Raw genomic sequence first — 19,842 nt, 5'->3', positions numbered from 1 at the left:
AGCAGAGGCAGGAAGGGAAGAGTCTAGGGCTGAGATTCATCAAGACTCAACTCAATGGACAATTTTGCTCTTTGGCTCTCCAAGAATTACTGTTACCTGGTGTCTCCTTTTGTAAGGACTAGGGCTCTCAGCACCAGGAAAGAGTTGTGGAAGCCTGCATTCTATAGGACTTCTCCCTCCAAAAGCCATGGAAAATGGCCAGGGAATCTTATTCTCCCCCTTGTGACCTGCCATGGATTCTGCAGTCCCACAATCATCCAAACGCTTATGGACCTGTCAGGTCTATCTCAGGCCACTTCATCTGGGTGTGTCTGATCAGGACCAGCCAGCACATGGTCCCAGAGCAGCTCTCGCCCACCAGCCACAGGACCACCATCCCCACCACGGAGCTCTGCCCTTGCAGTCAGATATCAGAACATGAGCAGGGGTTGGTTTCAGCAAGAACTGCTCTGTCATATTGCTGGGTGGCCTTGGCGAAGCCCTTAACCTTCCTTGGTCTCATTTCCTCATATGTTGAATGGGTTAGTGAGGATATAATCAGAAAGCACAGGTGAATGTGCTTTAAACAGTGCTTGGCAATCGGTAAGTGCTCATTTGTATTAACAGTAGCTAGTATTAACCTAAATATTAGTTCCTCACCCTTTATACCCCCCTCTCTCTGAAAACATTTTTTACGTGAAGCATCCTTAAAACAAATCATTGTAAGGAAAGAAGATTAGCATATAAACCTATTAATATATGGGGTGGCACAGAACAGCACTGCCCAGGGTCCTCTTGAAGGGGGAACGTGTTGCCTGGTTGCAACAGCAGACAGCCTCTAGCTGTCAACTCCTCTGGGTCTGCCACAGCCACAGAAAGCTGCCTGGCCCTGGGGCTCATAACCCTAGTGATTGATTGAGGAGCCCGGGGTCTGGGGTGTCACGGAGGGAGGCCTTGGGGCTGGATAGCTCAGCTCAATGAGGGACGATTTCGGCAAGCCGTATATGCTCCCGAATGCCCGTGGAGTTGGCCCTGCACTGCATTTCACAACTCATTCCCCTGCTCAATCCTGCACATTCCCCATCCCTTCCATAGATGTTGATCCCTAGTAAGTACCCCTGTGCCAAACCCTCTCAGCCTCTGCTTCCAGAAAAACCTAACCTGCAACAATATGTATCCCTCTGATTATGGTTTCTAGAAATTCTGGCAGAATCACCACCCAATACATCTAAGGAAATGAACAGCTCTCAGATGCTGCCACGAACCACTGCCCAGCACACGTCATGGTGTAGGTATGTGTAGGCGAGCAGGAGCCCTGGGTTCTAGCCCTGCTCAGCTGCTAGCCAACTGGGTTGACCCCGGGCAAGTCACTCTACCTCTCCCCAAATACAGAACGAGGAAATTGCAGGAGATGACATGTCTGACCCCTTCCCTCCCACATAATCTTTGCTTTTCTCCTCACAGCCTGTGTTGGGCTGTTTCGGAGTTCCTTGGCAGCAGGGAGCCAGTGTGGCAGCCTTACTTTCAGGATGACCACCAGCAGGCCGGCGCTCACGAGCAGAGGAATGAGGCTACTGACGAACCAGCTGAACCAGAGGATGCCGTTGTCCAGGCCCATGATGCGCATGGTCTCCTTCAGCCGCGCCTCCTTCTCATACACGATGCCCTTGATGATCACAGCCACGGAGTAGATCCAGGCCAGCGTCATGAACAGGGGCATCGACCGGCTCATCACCCGCAGGAAGCTGGAGGCCCCACGGAAGGGTGGGGAGAATTATGGGGAGTGAGAATCAGGCTCGGAGGCCGGTGCCCCCAGGAGCCTGCGTGCAAGAGGAAGCCCCGAGATTGAGGGAACGGGAGGGAGGCTCACTGGACTCCAAAATGTACAGGTTATCACATGCTTCATGAGGAGCGCAATGTAGTGTTAACAGTGAGACCAACGAAGTGCCGCCAAGTAGCATTTCTTTGGGGCCTGCTTTAGTCACTAGATAACTGTGAGGTGTGGGGTAAAGTACTAAAACAAAAACCAAAAAACCAACTCCTTCTCTCACAAGAGTACAACATCTCCAAGGTCATGTTCCTATTGCCTCGCACAACTTTTATCACAGACAATACAGAAATAGACTCCAGGCAGCTCTTGTCAGTCATATTTCAGATTCCAAACTGTAACAGGAAAGGCAGTGCTGTGAAGTAAAAGGGACACAGAATTTGGACCCTGGAACTCCAGGCCCAAGTCCCAGCTTTACGACTGAGGCACTTACCAGCTAAGTAACAACAGGCAAAGGCCCTTAATGCCGCTAAGCTCCCCTCCTGTCCTAATCTTAAGACACCCTTTCTTGAGTAAATCTTGGCTGAGGGGGGTCTTTGGAAAACTCTGGCTAATCTTTCTGAAGGTGAAAAACAAGATAATTTGGGGTGACTTGGAAAAGCTAGAGTGAGCCACGCAAGGAAACAGTTGCCCAGTGCAAAGCAGAGAACAAAAATAAGAAGAGGAACCCTGCTCCTTCTACACTCTGATCTCTACACACACACGCGCCACAACGGAGAATGAGAGAATTTCCAGAATTCAGAAGAGACGTTACATATCTCAGATGCCTGCAATAACTCCACCTCTGCCCATGCTCTCTCACAAAAAATCATTAGAGGAGCGCCCGGGTGGCTCCGTCGGTTCAGCATCTGACTCTTGGTATTGGCTCAGGTCACGATCACAGGGTCATGAGACTGAGCCCCACACCTGCATGGAGCCTGCTTAAGATTCTCTCTCTCCCTCTGCCCCTCCCCCACCCTCCCCTGCTCTCTGTCATTCTCTCTCTCTCTCAAGAAAAAAATCATTAGAACCAAAGGCACAGTTCCCATGAGATCTTGACAGCTTAGTGACTAAGCGCTGAAAGATTATCTAAAGTTTAAGATAAAAAGGCCTTGTTCAATTTTATTTGGATTGTTTCAAAATGCGATTTACCCCTTAGAAAGAGTAAGTGGGCAAACAGACCACCTGCAGGCAGCTCTTATGGGCCTAGATCACTGTTTCTGTGCTTGGGGGATGTACGTATGTGTGTATGTGCTTGCCTGTGTTTGTCACGACACATTTGAAACTTGCAGACTGAGCAAACTTTGACCAAAAGGGTAGGGTATGTAAAAAACAGAAGCGCTAGTAACTACAGATGAAAAAGGAGGGAGGATTCCAGGATGTGCACATGTGTGTCAGTGATGTGGCTGGAACCGTCAACAACCTACACCTGGCTTCTTATCTCCTAAAATCTTCACTGAATTTCAAAAAAGATTTTTTTGTATCAACACACCTTTAAAATACACAAAATCAAAGCATCCCAGCTCCTCTTTTGGACATATGCACACGCGTGTGTATGTACGTGTAGGTGCTCTCATCCATGAAATGGCAGCTCAGTGGTAACTTACATGTCGTCGACGTAACAGGGGTAAGGCATCTGCTGCACATAGACACCAGTTTTCTTCTCCGTGCCCGTCAGCACCCTGATGATCGCCTGCTCCACCACGTCTTGCAAGTAGGCAAAGCCCCCCCAGACGTACCGCATATCCTCAAAGGGGTCAGCCCGAGGACCCGGGTCCCAGTACCTAAAACCGAAATACAGGTCAACAAATATTCCTTAGAACCATACATCAAAAAAAAGCCAATCACCCACAGTCCTACCATGACAGAGCCCCTATTTTCATCTTATATACTTATATCTTATTTTATGGTCTCAGGTGTGCACATATTTTTATTTTTATTATATTTTATTTTTTAGTTAAATTCAATTAGCCAACATATAGTACATCATTGGTTCCAGATGTAGAGTTCAGTGACTCATCAGTTGCATATAACCCCCAGTGCTCATGACATCAGTACCCTCCTAATGCCCATCACCCAGTTTTCCCATCCCCCCACCCACCTCCCCTCCAGCAACCCTCGGTTTGTTTCCTAGAGTCAAGAGTCTCTCATGGTTTGTCTCCCTCTCTGATGACTTCCCATTCGGTTTTCCCTTCTTCCCCAATGATCCTCTGCACTGTTTCTCATATTCCACATATGAGTGAAATGACATATTTTTAAACAGATATAAGCAGAATGAGCATACAAATGAGCAGAATGTTGGTTTGGCTTCGCCCCTTCCCCGGCTACCTAACGTTACTTCAAGTGGACATACCAAAATTTGCTTAATCATTCCCTTTTATACTGGTTGTTTTTGTCCCTTTTCGTAAAAATGGATAATGCTAGCACAGGGAACCTGAAGCCTTTATTTCTTCTTTTCTTCCTGTTAATTTAATGCCATGGGATTAATGCTCTCAACCAGAAACACTGAATCAAAAGATGGTATTTTTTATGACCTTTGAAAAAACTGTCTCTAGCAATGAATGTGCCACTTTCACCAAAATCATGCCACCAATTGGGAGTTATTTTTGGGTGAAATTTCTACCAAATTATTACTTAAAACCAAGTGCCTCTAGTCATTTTAGCTGTTCTTGTCTTCCCCCAAACTGGCTGCTGGGGGGGGACTGAACTCACCCATCCTTGATCTTATTTGTCCTCTCCACATTGTCAATGTCCATTCGGATCTTGTACTTGACATGACGGGGTAGCTCAACACTGCCGGGAGTGATTCCAGTGAACACGACACCAGCCCAGAACTTCCGCTCGTCCAGCAACTCCATGGACTTGTTGATGAGCCGGACTTCTGTTGCTACCGGTTCGAGTTTGTTCAAGTTGACACACTGACAGAAGAACAGCCTTCATGAGAACTCTGGAGGCCAGGAAAATGCTCAGTGCCCAAGGCAGGCTCTGTCCTAAGAGGGACGTGCTAACTGCGTGACATTTTTATCCTCACCCTCTCATCCTCTCCAAAGTCATTTTTCAATATTTGATTGAGAATGGATCCTTTTGTTTTTTAACTGCAATCAAGAGAAATGCTAGAAGTATTTAGAGATATGTTACTTATATGGATTTTTGTGGAGGGGAAGAGGTCGAAACAATGATCATACTTCCTTTTCCTCTGTTTTCTTGGCAATTTTGAATCATTAACCAACCAAACAAGCAGACCAAAAAAAACCCCTTATTTGTCCTTATTAAGTCACATCATTTTTAAAACTAGATTTTTAAAATATAATGTATCCTATTCATTCTTAGATAAACTTCATAAATAACGCCTTTTTAAGGGCATGCTTTCTTGCCATTAGGTACTGAGCTATGAAACCCTGGGAAAACCTAGAAGACAATGGACAGAAACACCTCTGAGTCAGAGAGAATAAAGCTAGAGTTAGGTCTGTTTACTCATTCATTTAGTCATTCAACTAACATTTAGGAAGGCCTTCTGTACACCAAGCCCCATATTAGGCTAAGGATACTATTGGAAATAAGACTATACATTATTTCTAAACTTCCTCCAATCCAAACCTTACTGCACCACCTGACAGAAAGAAGCCAAACACTTTTCTAAGTGATCCATGGAACAACAGCTCCTCACCTCCATGAAGCGAGAGATGGTCTGGATTGCCTGGTCAGTCTCATTGAAGGCCTCTCTCCAGGTGTACACAGAGCCATTAGCAGACTGGACATCCTCAGGGTGCTTGGCCAGAAATGCCAGGATATCTTTAGCAGTCCAGTCTAAGCCATCCAATTGCTGTTTCCAAAAGTGGTCATTGCTTCTGCTGTCCAACATTGTCTGCCGTTCCAATGAGAAAGTACAATCAATAAACACCAACTAAGTCTAGATACTAAGTCTTGAATGATTTACAAAACCTAACCTTTTTACGTATGCTGTCTCTTTTTTTTATCTTCACAGAAAACTGTGAGGTAGATAACAGTGTTCCCACTTTACAGGTGAGAATACTGAGGTCGGAAAAAGAAGTATGATTTTAACCAAGGTGAGTCATAATGCTAACAGACATGGAGCTGAAACTCAAACTCAGACTAGTCTGAATCCAGAGTCCACATTTCCAGCCTAGCTTAATAGTATCAACTGCAGTAACAACAATGATCATACTTACTCCGCACAATTTTTATATTAGATCATTTACATATTCTACCTCACTCAACTCCATGAGGAAGATATATCTAAAAGTTCCCATTTTACAGATGAGAAAACAGGTTCAGAAAGGTCAAGTCCCTAACATAAGGTCACACAGCTAACAAGCAGCAAAGCCAGGGTATGAAACATGGACTCTGATTCTACGGTACCTTTCCCCAGCATTATATCGTCTTCCTCTTTTGAGACTCAAGCTGATAACTCCTCATAAACACCTTATCTCTAGACCGAATTAAGACAAACCCACTTGTGCTGTTTAGTTTAGGAAAATACTGCTGTGATGAAACCAAGTAAAATTGCTGGATGCATGGTTGTGATGCAGAAGAGGCCTGCCTTCCATGTCTTGTTCCCTGGCTGGTTGGTTTCCCACGTGAGTCAACATGGAAGAGAAGGACAAACTAATCTGCTGTTCAACCAGTAGATGCAGAGGGCTGGGGCAGAAGCCTGCACTGGTGCTGCCAGAAACGTGGGTTAGCTTCCAACTCAGCTCATGGAAAAGGAGAAGCCAGTGTAACTCCTGTCACAGCTTTAAGAGGGGAGATGAAATTCTGGCTCTACTGAAATGGAATCTCTAAGGAGCCAAACACTGTTACCTTTTAAATCAGTCTTATTTCCACTAACAATTTAAGTTTTTCCCCCATGTGACTTCATATGTATTATTTTAATGGGAGTATAATGGGTTTATAGAGTATATATACTATAATTTCATTAACTATTCCCATACTGCTAAGAATTTAGCCTATTTCTAATTTCTCACAATTATTATAGCAATAACATTTCCTCTCATACAGTGACTTCTCTCTTTAAAATTATTTCTGTAGGGTACATCCCTGAGGGTGTATAGAATGGAGATACACAGGATAGCACTTTTTTTATGGCTTTTGCAATTTTCATTCCAAATTGCTTTCCTATAGGGAGTAACAATTTATACTATCATCAGTAAGACACGTTAAGTATTTTTGTTAACAGATACAAATTTTTACCTCACAGAAGTTCACAGGGGCATGGTTTAGCCATTCTGAAATGGCTTTCTTTGGAGACTCGAACAAGTAAGAGCTGACTGAAGACACATGGCATTTGGGGTGAGGCCTGCCCTGCCCTGCCCAGTGTGGCTTCAAGCAACATGGTTAAGGAAGGCAGCAGGACCAGAAAGATGTGCCCATTGAGACTGCTGATTACGCGGCCATTTTAGGGTACTTGAGGGGATCGAGAGACCTAAGATCACCCTCAGGAGTGGGTGCCAGGGAGAAAGCAAGGTCTTCAGAAGAAGGAGGCAAAGAACAGCTCAGAAAAGAAAACAGTTAATGTCAGTGGGTTTCATGACTCAACAGAGAAGTGCCTCCTGATCTGGGTGGGAGGGTGGTGGTGATGCAGTACACGTAGACACAGCTGGAAAAAGCAGAACGAGAAGAGCTACCACGGAGTAGAATGGTGGCTGCCGGGGGCTGGGAGTGAGGGAAATGGGTAGGCCAACGCATACAAAGTTTCAGTTATGCAATATGAGTAAGTTCTGGAGACCTAATGCACGGAAGAATGACCGTAGTTAATAACACTGTACTGTTGGCGCGCCTGGGTGGCTCAGTCGGTTGAGCATCCAACTCTGGTATTTGGCTGGGGTCATGGTCTCCAAGTCCTGGGACTGAGCCTGCTGTCAGACTCAGTGTGGAGTCTGCTTGTCCCTCTCCCTCTCCCTTCCCCTCTGCCCCTCTCCCTGCTCATACGCACACATGCTCTCTCTCTAATAAATAAATCTTTAAAAAAAAGATACTGTACACTTGAAATTTGCTAAGAGGCTACTTTGTGAGGTGATGGATATGTTAATTAGCTTGATTGTGATGATCATTTCACAACATATACTATGTCAAAACATGTTGTACAGCTTAAGTATATACAATTTTTTTTGTCAATTACACTTTAATAAAGCTGAAAAAAGAAAGGAAAACAAGAGCTACCCCAAAAGAAGCAGAAGTCTCAGGCATCACCTCACATACCAGATACGAGACTGTAGGGGGTACAGAGGACTGAGCAGCCCAAGCTTGGGGAGTTAGAGAAACACTCCTTCAGAGAGAACTGAAAGCAGTGGAGGAGGCCCCTCAACTTCCACCCACAGACTGAGGAGTCCCGAGTCAGTGTTTCCAGTTGAACCACCTCCCTGCACCCTGGGCCTTAGTACCCATTGGCATATTGGACATCCCCACCATCCTCCTGCTAGAAATCTTTCACCCTCCACAATCAAGCAGCCACCAGGCTTCACCTCCTGCAGAAGCCTTGGCCACCCACTTGGCTAGTCTCCACTCTGGTCTCTGCCTTCCATCTTTCCATAGTTCAATCCACCTGACATATCAGACTGATGTATCTGCACCTCTCCTTGCTTAAAACTTGTTCATGGTCCCCCAGAGCTTAAAGTAAAAGTTCTTGGCTTTACACACAAGGCTCTCCAAACCACATGCCATGCCTTCCTCCCCAGCCATAGTTTCTACATTTCTTATTGCACATCCTGGGTTCTCCCAGCAGAATTACTAATGAACGCCACGGCCATGTTTACAAGGGCTTTGACCTCTAAGCACCTGGAGCTAGGAGCTGCTGGAGCACCCAAGCCAAACTCTCCACTTAAGAGTAGGGGAAGCATCTAATATTATATGTCAACTGTACTTCAATTAAAATTTTTAAAAGAAGGGACACCTGGCTGACTCAGTTGGTGGAGCATGCAACTTGACCTTGGGGTTATGAGTTCAAGCCCCATACTGGGTATAGAGATTACTTAAAAAATAAATAAAAATCTTGATTTTTTTTTAATCAATCGATCAGTAGAGTAGGGGCAGCATCTATCTGCCTATGGACCAAAACTCATCAAGTCCCTTCGAAGGACCCCTCATAATCTTCTGAGACACAGAAGGAGAGACATCCAATAAGTAAAAAATCAGATTCCAAGGACAGGACCAGGAAGAAGAGGCCCAAGACCACACCTAGGTCTATGGCACTGTGCGTGCTGGATCATAGGAATCCCTTCTAGAGGAGAGACTGGAGCCCAACAGAGACCCATACTTGAAGGGCATGAGTTGTTATTACTAGCCAGGAATTATTCCATATATTCATGCAAATTATTGTTCATGTTTCTCTCACTCAAGTCCCTTAGTTTTTAAAGGCCCCACCCAATTTAAGAATTCTGCATATGTAACAGGACTAGAGCAACAAAGATGACTCCAGCTTTCCCATCACTGGAAGGCTCCCTGGGTATCACACCACCCACCCACCCCCAGGGCATCAGGGGGAAATCCAAGGCCTGGGAGAGAACCTTCCAGGTAGGAACCGCCTCTAAAACCCAGCTGCCCCCTCCGATCAATGAGTGTCAAGACAAGAAACCTGGTAAAATCCATTCCTGCTTCTTAATGGCAGCAGAAACAGGAGAAAGGAAATAGTCTAATGACTCTCTGACTCAGCCCAAGGCAGGGATGATGTGATTAAATGGCACTCAGGCTCCTACAAAGGAAACATTCTGTTCTTGCTCAGACTCCTCCGCTTTTGAATCCAATTGTCTCTAGAGCACCTCTCCCTTTTAAGTGGCTCAGAAGCACTCAGGGCAATTCCTCTCCACACCTTAACGGTGGCTTGGCACTCACACAGTGCCTTGGGAGCAAGGAACCAGGCTTTTGCCCCCACATCTGTGTCGAGACCTACCAAGATACAGGAAGGCTAACTAAGACGCCGTGGTTGGCTTTAGGACCAGAAATGACAATAGGCAGGGGTCTACAATCACCAATACCAACTCTCACTAAGTTTCCTGGAACACGGATTTTTGACCACAGGCACATGGATGCCGGCGTGCATGAGAGCGTTATCTGTGCACCATCACTGGCAGCTGGAGCTATGCTTAATACATCGATCCTGGTTAAATGTAAGAATTCCCGTCCCAGTCACCTGTGGGAAAGTGACCAGAAACTCCCCTCTCTAGCATCAGGCAGGCACACAGCAATCCAAGGGACACTCACCCGAACAAGGTCCATTTCCGGGTTACTCTCCATGAAGGTCCAGATCTTGGGGCTGAGCTCTTCCCACATACCTTGCACATCATGAAACACAGCCAGTTCCTGAAAGGTCTTATTCACCTGGAGTCAGTGGGGGACCCGGGGGCAGCAGGAAAAAAGGAGGAGAGCCATGAGACATTCAGCTGCCCCCTGACAAGATGCGCCATCACTGTTTCCAGTCTTTCCCATCTCTAACAAGTGCCTGCCTGAAGCTATGATTCAAATACCCAGGGCTGGAGAGCTGGCCCTCCACAGTCAGCTCTGGCCTGGGGCACACTTGCAGTTCTCCCACGTTGGAAACCCCAAAGAGCCATGAGCATAGTCGATATAATCCATTTGAAGCCACCTTCACTTTTTTGCCCATAACTCTAAGAGGATTCTGGAGAGGGATTTCTGTGCCTGGGCAGCTTACCTCAGCCATCACCTGCCTGGTGGCTGGAGTGTCAGGAGTATACAGGATCTTCCCAACAAGCAAAGGCTTGAGAGCTTTCCATATGATGCGGGAAAGAGGACTGGACTCCAAATTCTTCATCAAATCATTGCAATAAGGAGCTATGAAGAAGACAAAAGGCAGATATTCATATGCATGGTCATACACGTGTGGGAACAAAGAGGGGCTTCGGAGCTAGCCAAACAGTCCTGAGTTCAAATCCCAGCTCTACCACTTAATCGCCACGTAACAAATACCTTCACTTGTACCTTCACTTGTCTGAGCCTCAGTTTGCACCTCTGTAAAAATAAAGTTACTAGGTACTTGGCAGAGATGTGGTGAGGGTTAACAAATGTTATCTGTAGAGCCCCTACAACAATGCTTGAGAAAAATTCATCAGAGCTTATTATAACACTGATGATGGATAACTCACAACAGAGAGGATCTAGAAAAATGTTTATTTTTTTTTAAGATTTTATTTATTTATGTGACAGAGAGACAGCCAGCGAGAGAGGGAACACAGCAGGGGAGTGGGAGAGGAGGAAGCAGGCTCCCAGTGCAGGAGCCCGATGTGGGACTCGATCCCGGAACACCAGGATCACACCCTGAGCCAAAGGCAGACGCTTAACGACTGCACTACCCAGGCGCCCCTAGAAAAATGTTTTTACTATGCACATACCTGCATAACTCTAGATTCAGAGTCTCATGTCAGCTTGTCACCTTGTTTTCATTGAGAACAGAAAGCTGAATTTCAACTTAGTTTTCAAGCAAATATAAAACATTTCCCTCGAACAGGTCTCATCACAAGTATATCTAATATATATAATAAAAATTCCTAATGGAAAAATCCAAAATTATAATAGACAATGAGGTTTGGTTATCCAGAAGGATTCCTGAAATTGTTTTTAAATTTTTCATTTTGGGTTCTTTTAGATGGCAAGCATCCTCTATATGCTGCAGAGAGGATATATTTAAAAAAAAAAAAAAAAGGTTTCCTCATAGTTGTATCTGCTTTGCAAATGAAGTTTCCCTTGGGTTGACTTGCAAGTGAGGGAGTGGAGCAGACGGCATTTCAGAAAACTGCCATTAATGCCATCCCCTCTAGGCTTGCAAAGCAACCTGCTATGTCTGGAGTGCTTCACTCCAGAGAAGAATAAAAGGTTCTTGTGTTACAGTAATGCACAAAAGGCTGCCTCACCCAGTGTCTGAAAGAGACACCTGCGGTTGGAAATGGAGAAAGGCTCACTTGCATCATGTTTTCAAGGAAAAGGATGCCATTGTCTAAAACTGTAACATTGGCTCCTTGCTGCCACCAGACGGAACACATCCCCACGAAACTGCCCAAGTGTGAGAAGCAGATACGGAGTTACAAGGTTCTGTAACACCACCTTGCAGCTAAGCACCAAAAACAAACAGCAGATCAAATGTCTGAGTCTGATGGCACACACACCACATCAACAGCTATCTCAGAGGCCATGTGGTTTACGGGGAAAAAAGCACAGGGCCAGGCAGATCTGGGCTTAACCCCGGCTCTTGTGGATTCACTATGGTGTGGCTCCGATCAAGTCACTTAACCTTGCTGAGCCTATAAAATGGGGGGTTATACAAACTTCCTTGCAGGGTTCCTGGAAGGGTTAAATGAGATAACGTCAATAGAATGCCCAGTACACAGGAAATGTTCCCTAAATGTTAGCTTTTATTGCTGTCGTCATTCTGTTATTTTAAAGTTTTTAATATACAGCATGTCTGGGGAGGGGAGAGGAGGAGGAGGAAGAAGAAGATCCTTGATTTCTCTGGTAATTCCCCTCCTACAACTCTCAGGAAACTGGGGGGGTTGGCTTTCAATCACTCTTGCATTTGATAAACACACCATGTACCTGAGATCTGCCAGTCCCCATTCAAAGCAGGGGGAGGCGGTTCGCTGATAAGGAAAAGCCTCCGCTAGGAGCTCAGCTTGGTGGGCAAACAGACACGTACACTTCCAATGGTGCTCCAGAGGATAAGGGTAAACATGGGGGAGGAGGGATGCGGGATCCAGGCTAGCACTAAGGGGGGCTTCCGTCTACGCAGACACTCACTTGTAGAATTGTCATAAAAGCTGCCAGCATCTTCATCTGTGCCATTGCCACCAAAGAGGGCTTTGTAGTTGTTGTCCTCGTACCAGTTGAGGGACTTGATCTTCAGGCCCCCACCCTCGGGATGGCCACAGACGATGCGCGACACGGCTTGGTATATCTGGCTGGACGAGCTGGAGCTGTTCACATTGGTCAGGAACATGACCTCCTGCCGCATGTCACTCCAGCTGTTCATGCTGAACAGCTGGTGCCCGGATCGGGATCAGGAGGAGAAAGGGAGGGGGAAGGGAAGGAGGAGAGGAGGGTATCGCAAGGGTGAGGGAAAGAAAGAGAAAGAAACAGCTTATTTCCTTGACCTCTCCAGAGCCACACCCCAGAACATATCGTGTGTCGTGTCCTCTGAGCCTTGGGATGGGATTGCCAGCACCCTGCTACTCTATGGGTGGTCCAGGGACCAGCAGGGGCCTTATTGGCGAGGTGCAGGTCTAGCCAACTACAATTCAAATCTGCATTTTCACAAGACACCCAGGTGATCCCTATGCAAATTCGAGATTGAAAAGCACAAACTAGAGGTCAGTAGAGCCCCTGGGGATGGGCTTTATTTCATTTGGATTATCTTCTGGTTGATGGAAGAGAAGGCTTTCTCTGAATAGCCATGTGTTCACATACATCCGTCAGGAATGGCTCACACCCTAGAGCACGTGCTCATTTCTAAAACACCTTAAACTTCCCTGTAGAAACTGAGGAGGCCTCTGCCCCTGGGAGGGAAAGTAGCATGTGTGACGTGCCCATCCTGGTCTCAGTGAAGTGCTGGACAACACGAGAAGCATAACGTGGGAGACCCAAGGCTGAATCCCAGCTACAGGTCTCATTCACTTCCAGCCTTACAAAAGTCACTTCTCTGAGGGCCCAACTTCTTGCCAAGATGATGAAGCTGAACAGAGCGTGGGGCAGAGTAAATCACATGAAATAGAAGAGAAGGCCCTGCAAAGGATGAGTCCCACGTCCCAGCAGCCACGGGCTGTGTCTGTGACTTACACTCGACTAGCGCTTTGTCTCATAGACAAATGTGCTCCAGCACCTTGTAGAGTTCTTGGCCCAATTGTTCTTACCATTAAATACTTATCAAGCACTTTGCATTTCTACACATTTCACAATAAATCAGTAATACATCTCTACATTCCTTGAAATGTCACTGCATGTTCTCACCACCCGAAAGACTGAGCCATGGAGGGCAGAGGGGAGAGACCCAGGGGCCCTGCCCACTGCCTGTGGAAGGCTTAGATTCTGACACCGTGTGCCCAGTTTTCTATCTCAGGCCCTCCTGGTTCCTTTGGGTCACATGGTCCTCAATACTGCAGATCCTGACTTTGCCTTTTGCCTCCAGGGGGAAACCAGGCACTCCAGGGACAAGTCAGAGGTCACAAACATTTCTCCCTCCAAAGAGGAAGCATTTGACATATACTACAAGAACACAATCAGATGGCCAGCTTTTCTTTTATCTTTTTATCACCTGGATGAGGTATCTAGACAGGGAGGGCAGAGGTAGTCAGACTACCTTTCCTTTTGTTGGTGGGTGAAGAGCACTAGAGATGTTTTAATGACAGTGAGAGCCACTCACTTCTCTTTCCACAGGCTGCATCACTACCACCAGCTCACCAGCCACCAACCAAAAACAAATTTCTTCCCACATAAAACCAGTACATCTTTGGATAGAGGCACCAGCATGACGGAGTTATTCCATACTGTTGGTTCTTCTCAGCACCTGTCTTGGGGAGAACTCCTATTCATTTTTCTACACCTCAGCTCACGCTCCACACTTCCTCTGTGAAGCACTCCTACTCAGGGGGAAAGGTGGCCATTTGTCTTCCAGCCCATGAAAGATGGTGTTTGATAATCATCTATGGAGTGATTGAATGGCTGGCTGACTACTTTCTCAAGACATTGCAGTGGCCCCCTTCTTCCCTTGCCCCCACCTTAGTTTCTTCTTGATTTAGCAGAAAGAATGTAAACAGTCTCATACTCTAGATCACATCATATACCCTGTGCTCCAAACCCCCCACTGGCCTCCCATCTCGCAGCGTAAATCCAGCCTTACCAGGCCTGCACGGTGCTCACCTCCTTCCCTGGCCTCAGCTCCCAGCACCCTCTCCACTGTGTTCCCTCTGTTCGGCCCATACCATCCTCCTTCCTGGGTCTTTAAAGGCCTTCCTTAATCATGCCTTACATCAGTGTCTTTGTATCTGTTCCTGCTTGGAGTGGACAATACATGATCATGTCTTCAAGTTCAACTGTCACCTCGTCAGAGAGGACTTCTCTAATCACCCCTTTGAAACAATACCTCAGCACCCTCTATCCTTCTTACCCTGCTTTATTTTTCTTCATGGTGAGATGCTTGCTGGCACATTATATGATGACCTGTTTATTTCTATCTCCCACCACACAAGCCCCACAAGAACAGGAAAGCTAGTGTGCTCACTTTTGAGACCCCACCATCTAGCAATGTCAGGCACATGGTAGGGGCTGAAGAGATAACTGGGAGGCTCCCCATCCTGCCTTCCCCATCTCATCAGGCACACCGTCCATGTCACCCAGATGTGGAGCTCATGCCAGCTTTCACTCATCTAGTTCCTAAAGTCTCCATTTCCACCCAATTGCCAGGCCCTGTTAATCTGTATTTCCTTCCTTGAAGAGTATCGTTTCTATTCTAGTCTAGTTTCCATCAGAGTTCACCACACAAAAAGTAGGCCATAGTACCAAGAACGTGGGGTTTGTAGTCCAACAGTCCTGGGTTCAAATCCTAGTTTTTGCCAATTAACTAACTAGATGACTGTGAGTCCCACTTTTCTGAGCCTCAGTGCCATCTGTAAAATGGGCACAGTAAGACCTACTCACATTTGTCGTGTGAATGATACAGGGAAATTGGGTGAAACTGCATGAATCAGGGGGAGGTCCTTAGAAATTGTTAGTTCCCTTTTCCTTTCAAGGGTGGTGCTTTGGTCAAAACATTCAACTTTCTTTCAAACACTGAACAGATACACACATGCATTTATTTATCTTCTCCCCATTTGTCCCAGGGAAATAGCAAGTTAGACAATAAGTAACTCATGGTCACGGGGACTTGAAGGTGTTCCACAGAGAGGAGCGGGTGGTCCTTGCTTGCCCTGGCCCAGGGAGCGAGCAGGGCACAAGGAAGCAGCTGCCAAGAAAAATGATATATGGCTCAGTGGAGAGTTTCTGCCTCATCAGCAATGGGAACATCACATGCTTTCAATTATTTTTCTTACCCCGGACAAAAGGCAGACCAGTGATGTAAGAGAAAACACTGTACCCAGACCCTAAATTTAGAGACACCCTCCCATGTCACAGTCTCTGCTCTGCTTGCTCTAAGGCTGGGAGGAAAGCTGGGAGAATACAGGGTATGTTGATGCCTGCTAACAGGACTAGAGAAATGGCTATGGACTTGCCGGTCAGTTTCTGTTTTTCTTTCTGCCTCCTGGAAGAGCCCCAGGTGACCCAGCTTCTGCACTTACATAAAGGTCACCAGCATTCACAAGCAGAATAACAAATGGCAGGCTGGAAAGGACTTCTTGTGAAAGGGACCCAAAACCTAAGCTTCTTCAGTCAGACACCCATGAGCAGAATTCAAAGAAAAAAGAAAACTGAACTAAAAGCAATACACCAAATTGTCAACAGTGTTTAATCTCCGTGTTTTCCAAATGTTCTGCACATTCCATCATGAACGTACAATACTTTTATTCTAGGAAACCTAAATTTTGATATTTGAGAAAAATAAAACAAATACCAAAAAATGATTTAGAGAAACGATTCAAAATAAGGCTGGACTAAGTCTGAGAACATTATTCCTATCCACTGTCCTGGACATTTAGGCCTGATTGTTTCTGATCACCACCCCCTGGCTCAGCTGCTCACACACTGGGCTCCAGGCAGCTCCTCCTCTCCAAGTCTAACCGGAAACAAGGTTGGGCATCACCGACGTGAAGCACACGCTGGCTGGCAGGCAGAGAAAAGGTTAACTGCTTTTGCCAGCACCTACAGGCCCCCCCGATCTTGCAAATATAAGGTTATTCTGATATATTTGTCAACATGTAGACCTAAAAGGCAAACTCAACTTAATGTTCGTCAAGAAAGGACAGTCCCAAAGGTGAACTCAGAGGCCAGGCTTTACAGGGGAAGGTCTGAATTAGGGGTTCATGCTATCCCCGTTAGTTAGCAAACACATGTTTTGGTGAAAGGACCAGCCTTGCTAGGGTCAGAGAGTAACAATGCGAGAAAGTTCTAGACTAGGTACCGTGACTTCAGCCGCAAACTAATTAGCTCTGAGGCATCTCTGTACCTTGGTTTCTTCACCTCTAAAGTAATGGGCTCAAACCAGATAATTTTTAAGATCACAGATGCTTCTAAAATTGATTTTATAGGTCACGTAATAGTCTAAATCAAAAGGACCCTCTGAGCCACACTCAGGGTGGAGAAAAAGCCATAGTGGATGGTCTGCCTCCTGGTGCAGGAGAGACACAACTTACCTCTTGCGCCAAAGTCCCGAGACTATCCAGCAAAGTTTTTGTGGCTTTAGCCAGTTCCTTGCTCAGGAAGGGAGACTTAGAGTTTAGTTCCCTCTGGAATGAGAAAAAAATACTTTGTTTCTAAGCTCAAATGTAAACCTGAAATCTCTACTGAAAATAAACAAGTTAATTAAAACCATTCACAATCTTGAGTTTAAACCACAAGAAACCCACTCCTAACCAAAATAAGACCCTAAATTTATCCTAACTGCCAGTCTGCAGGTTGTTTCAGATAAGAATTACTAATATTCTGACGAATGCTTCTAAATAGTGTAGAAATATATATTTAAAACTATTTGATATGCAACAGATAAAACCATTTCATGCAGGGGCGTGTGTGTGTGTGTGTGTGTGTGTGTGTCTCCAATGCAAGCCTGACCACAAATTCCCAACTCTGTCTGCAAGATGGGCAACAGAGGAATGACCTTGAGAAAACAAATTTCTAATGGCTCACAAGAAAGGAAGAATATATAAAGTTTAAAGCTGCCAAAAGCATGGAAAGGAGAAATTCTCGTTCATTCTGCTCAAGCCAGCACTCTTTCTAACACTGGAAATTTAATACAGAATGCTTATTTGTATATCTACTTTTAGTCAGACCTTTATATTTACTCATGGTATATTTAATTGCTGTCATATGCCACCTAGTTTCACAGCAAATACATGAAAATCATTGGACCCAAGGAAAAGATAAGTTAGGGCAGAAAGCCTAAGCTAGAGAAGAAAAAGAAGAATGATGCATGGACCCTGAGGCAAGAGCTGAGGAGTCTCAAATTTGGGTTCTGAGTTTTCAGGCTTCCAAAAAGAAAAAGATGCAGGGTTAGTTTCATAATTTTTATTCATTAAATAGGAAAAAAAAGAAGTTTCTGGGAAAACCCGTCTTTCCTTGGTGCTTCTATGGGCATCATTTTATTTAGTATCAGACACCTCTTTAATCTAGAGAAAGGTGGGCTATTTTAAGACTTATTTATTCATTTTAGAGAGAGAGAGAGAGCGAGCATGAGCAGGGGGAGGGGCAGAGGGAGAGAAACTCAAGGAGACTCCATGCTGAGTGTGGAGCCTGACGCAGGGCTTGACCCCACGACCCAGAGATCATGACACGAGCTGAAATTAAGAGTCGGACACTTAAATGACAGAGCCACCTAGGCGCCCCAAGGCTGGGCTATTTTCCTATTTGTCTTGTATCAAGGAATGTTGTGAAATCATAATACAGACTATGTGGAAAATAGCTGGAAGTGGACAGAGTTCATCATTATCTCAGAAATAGCAGCTGGGGAGATTTTCCTTTAAAAAGAACTCCAGGGGAGGGAGGGGGGCGCCTGGGTGGCTCAGTTGGTTAAGCAGCTACCTTTGGCTCAGGTCATGATCTCAGGGTTCTGGGATTGAGCCCCACCCACGTTGGACTCCCTGCCCACTGGGAAGCTTGCTTCTCTCTTTCCTTCCCACTGGTGTTCACTCTCACTATCTCTGTCATATCTCTGTCCAATAAATAAAATATTAAATAGATAGATAGATAGAGAAAACTCCAGGGGTGCCTGGGCGACTCAATCAGTTAAGGGACCAACCGTTGATCTCAGCTCAGGTCTTGATCTCAAGGTCATGAGTTCAAGCCCCCTTTGGGCTCCACACTGGGTGTAGAGCTTACTTTAAATAAATAAATAAAGAACTCCAAATACAGAAGATTAAAAGTTAGTATCATCATGATCATCATAATATCCAAGCCAAATCCTGGATGTACATTTCTGATAAAATCTGTCTAAAGGTTCTATGCAAGAATGTGTCCAACCTGACACATGAGCTCTCCTAGAATGGCTTACTCACCAGGGTCCACCTTTCCCACACTCCCCGTCCTCAGGCCTCTGATCTCCCTTAACCACTCCACTCAAGTAGGTCTCGGTGATGCAACTCACAGATTATGTTAACAATCGTTCCACTAAGTAATCATGAGCAAAAACAGGTGGGAGATTTTTGGTGCTTTACTTTCTTACTACAGGTTTACATCGTCACTAAAGGTTATCACATTAAAAGCTGACCCTAAAGAATCTACAATAAGAAAACTTTTACAAGCTGAGAGGTCTCCTTTGGAAGGCATGGGAAGCAAAGGGTTTCTGTGCTTATATCAGGCCCATGGATGACGCACGCTCAGGATTGCGCAGCAAACAAAAAACGCCAGATTAACTTAATGTCCTTTTTCACAACTTAAAATTTGGTAGTTAATCCATTTCTTTCATAAAGTCTGAATGGAAATAAGACTCTGATGATTCCTGTCACTCTGTCCCCTCTTCTCTGGTTCTGGGGACCGGGGGTGGCTACCGAACCCTGGGCAAACGGCTCAAACTCCCCATGGCCTGATTTCTGCAGCTATGCAGCAGCGTTCGTGGTGTGCACGTCTGCTGGGATGGTCAAAAATGCGACGTGACAGGACGTGTGCAGAGCACCTCACTCAGCGCCTAGCACACAGTGAGCCCTCACAGTCCTCAGAAATGTCACCCCTGCCTTCCTCTTCCCTTCCCTAGAAATTTACTACCAAAACTGAAGGGTTTTCTAGTTCTTGAAAAGACATCCATCCTCTGTTTCCTGGCTAGTTCTCCAAGAACTGTCTCGCCTGTCGAGGCGTCCTCCCTCCGCTGAGCAGAGAGCTAGAGTTGTCATCTCAAAGCACACCAGCCACACCCAACGTGCGATTTCTAACACAAGAAATCCTCTTCAGGTAAGACT

General features: G+C 45.7%; 1 protein-coding gene across 3 annotated transcripts in view; it reads right to left on the bottom strand.

Annotated features, from left to right (window-relative positions):
* ABCA1 (ATP binding cassette subfamily A member 1) overlaps positions 1–19,842 on the bottom strand; it is a 125,827-nt gene that overhangs the window by 42,531 nt on the left and 63,454 nt on the right. For all 3 annotated transcript variants that reach the window (XM_045780644.2, XM_045780645.2, XM_045780643.2), the window contains exons 8-15: positions 17,089–17,181; positions 12,548–12,788; positions 10,452–10,591; positions 10,004–10,120; positions 5,454–5,651; positions 4,499–4,704; positions 3,394–3,570; positions 1,502–1,724 (exon numbers count right to left, since the gene is read on the bottom strand). In XM_045780644.2, the coding sequence (XP_045636600.1) occupies positions 1,502–1,724; positions 3,394–3,570; positions 4,499–4,704; positions 5,454–5,651; positions 10,004–10,120; positions 10,452–10,591; positions 12,548–12,788; positions 17,089–17,181 (1,395 nt within the window). The remainder of the gene's footprint in view (positions 1–1,501; positions 1,725–3,393; positions 3,571–4,498; positions 4,705–5,453; positions 5,652–10,003; positions 10,121–10,451; positions 10,592–12,547; positions 12,789–17,088; positions 17,182–19,842) is intronic.

The sequence above is a fragment of the Ursus americanus genome, chromosome 18 (genome assembly GCF_024610735.1).
Source record: "Ursus americanus isolate L20-20 chromosome 18, mUrsAme1.1.p, whole genome shotgun sequence".
Classification (NCBI taxonomy): domain Eukaryota; kingdom Metazoa; phylum Chordata; class Mammalia; order Carnivora; family Ursidae; genus Ursus; species Ursus americanus.
The sequence above is the reverse complement of the archived record's forward strand: the minus strand, read 5'-3'. Positions and strand labels throughout refer to the sequence as shown.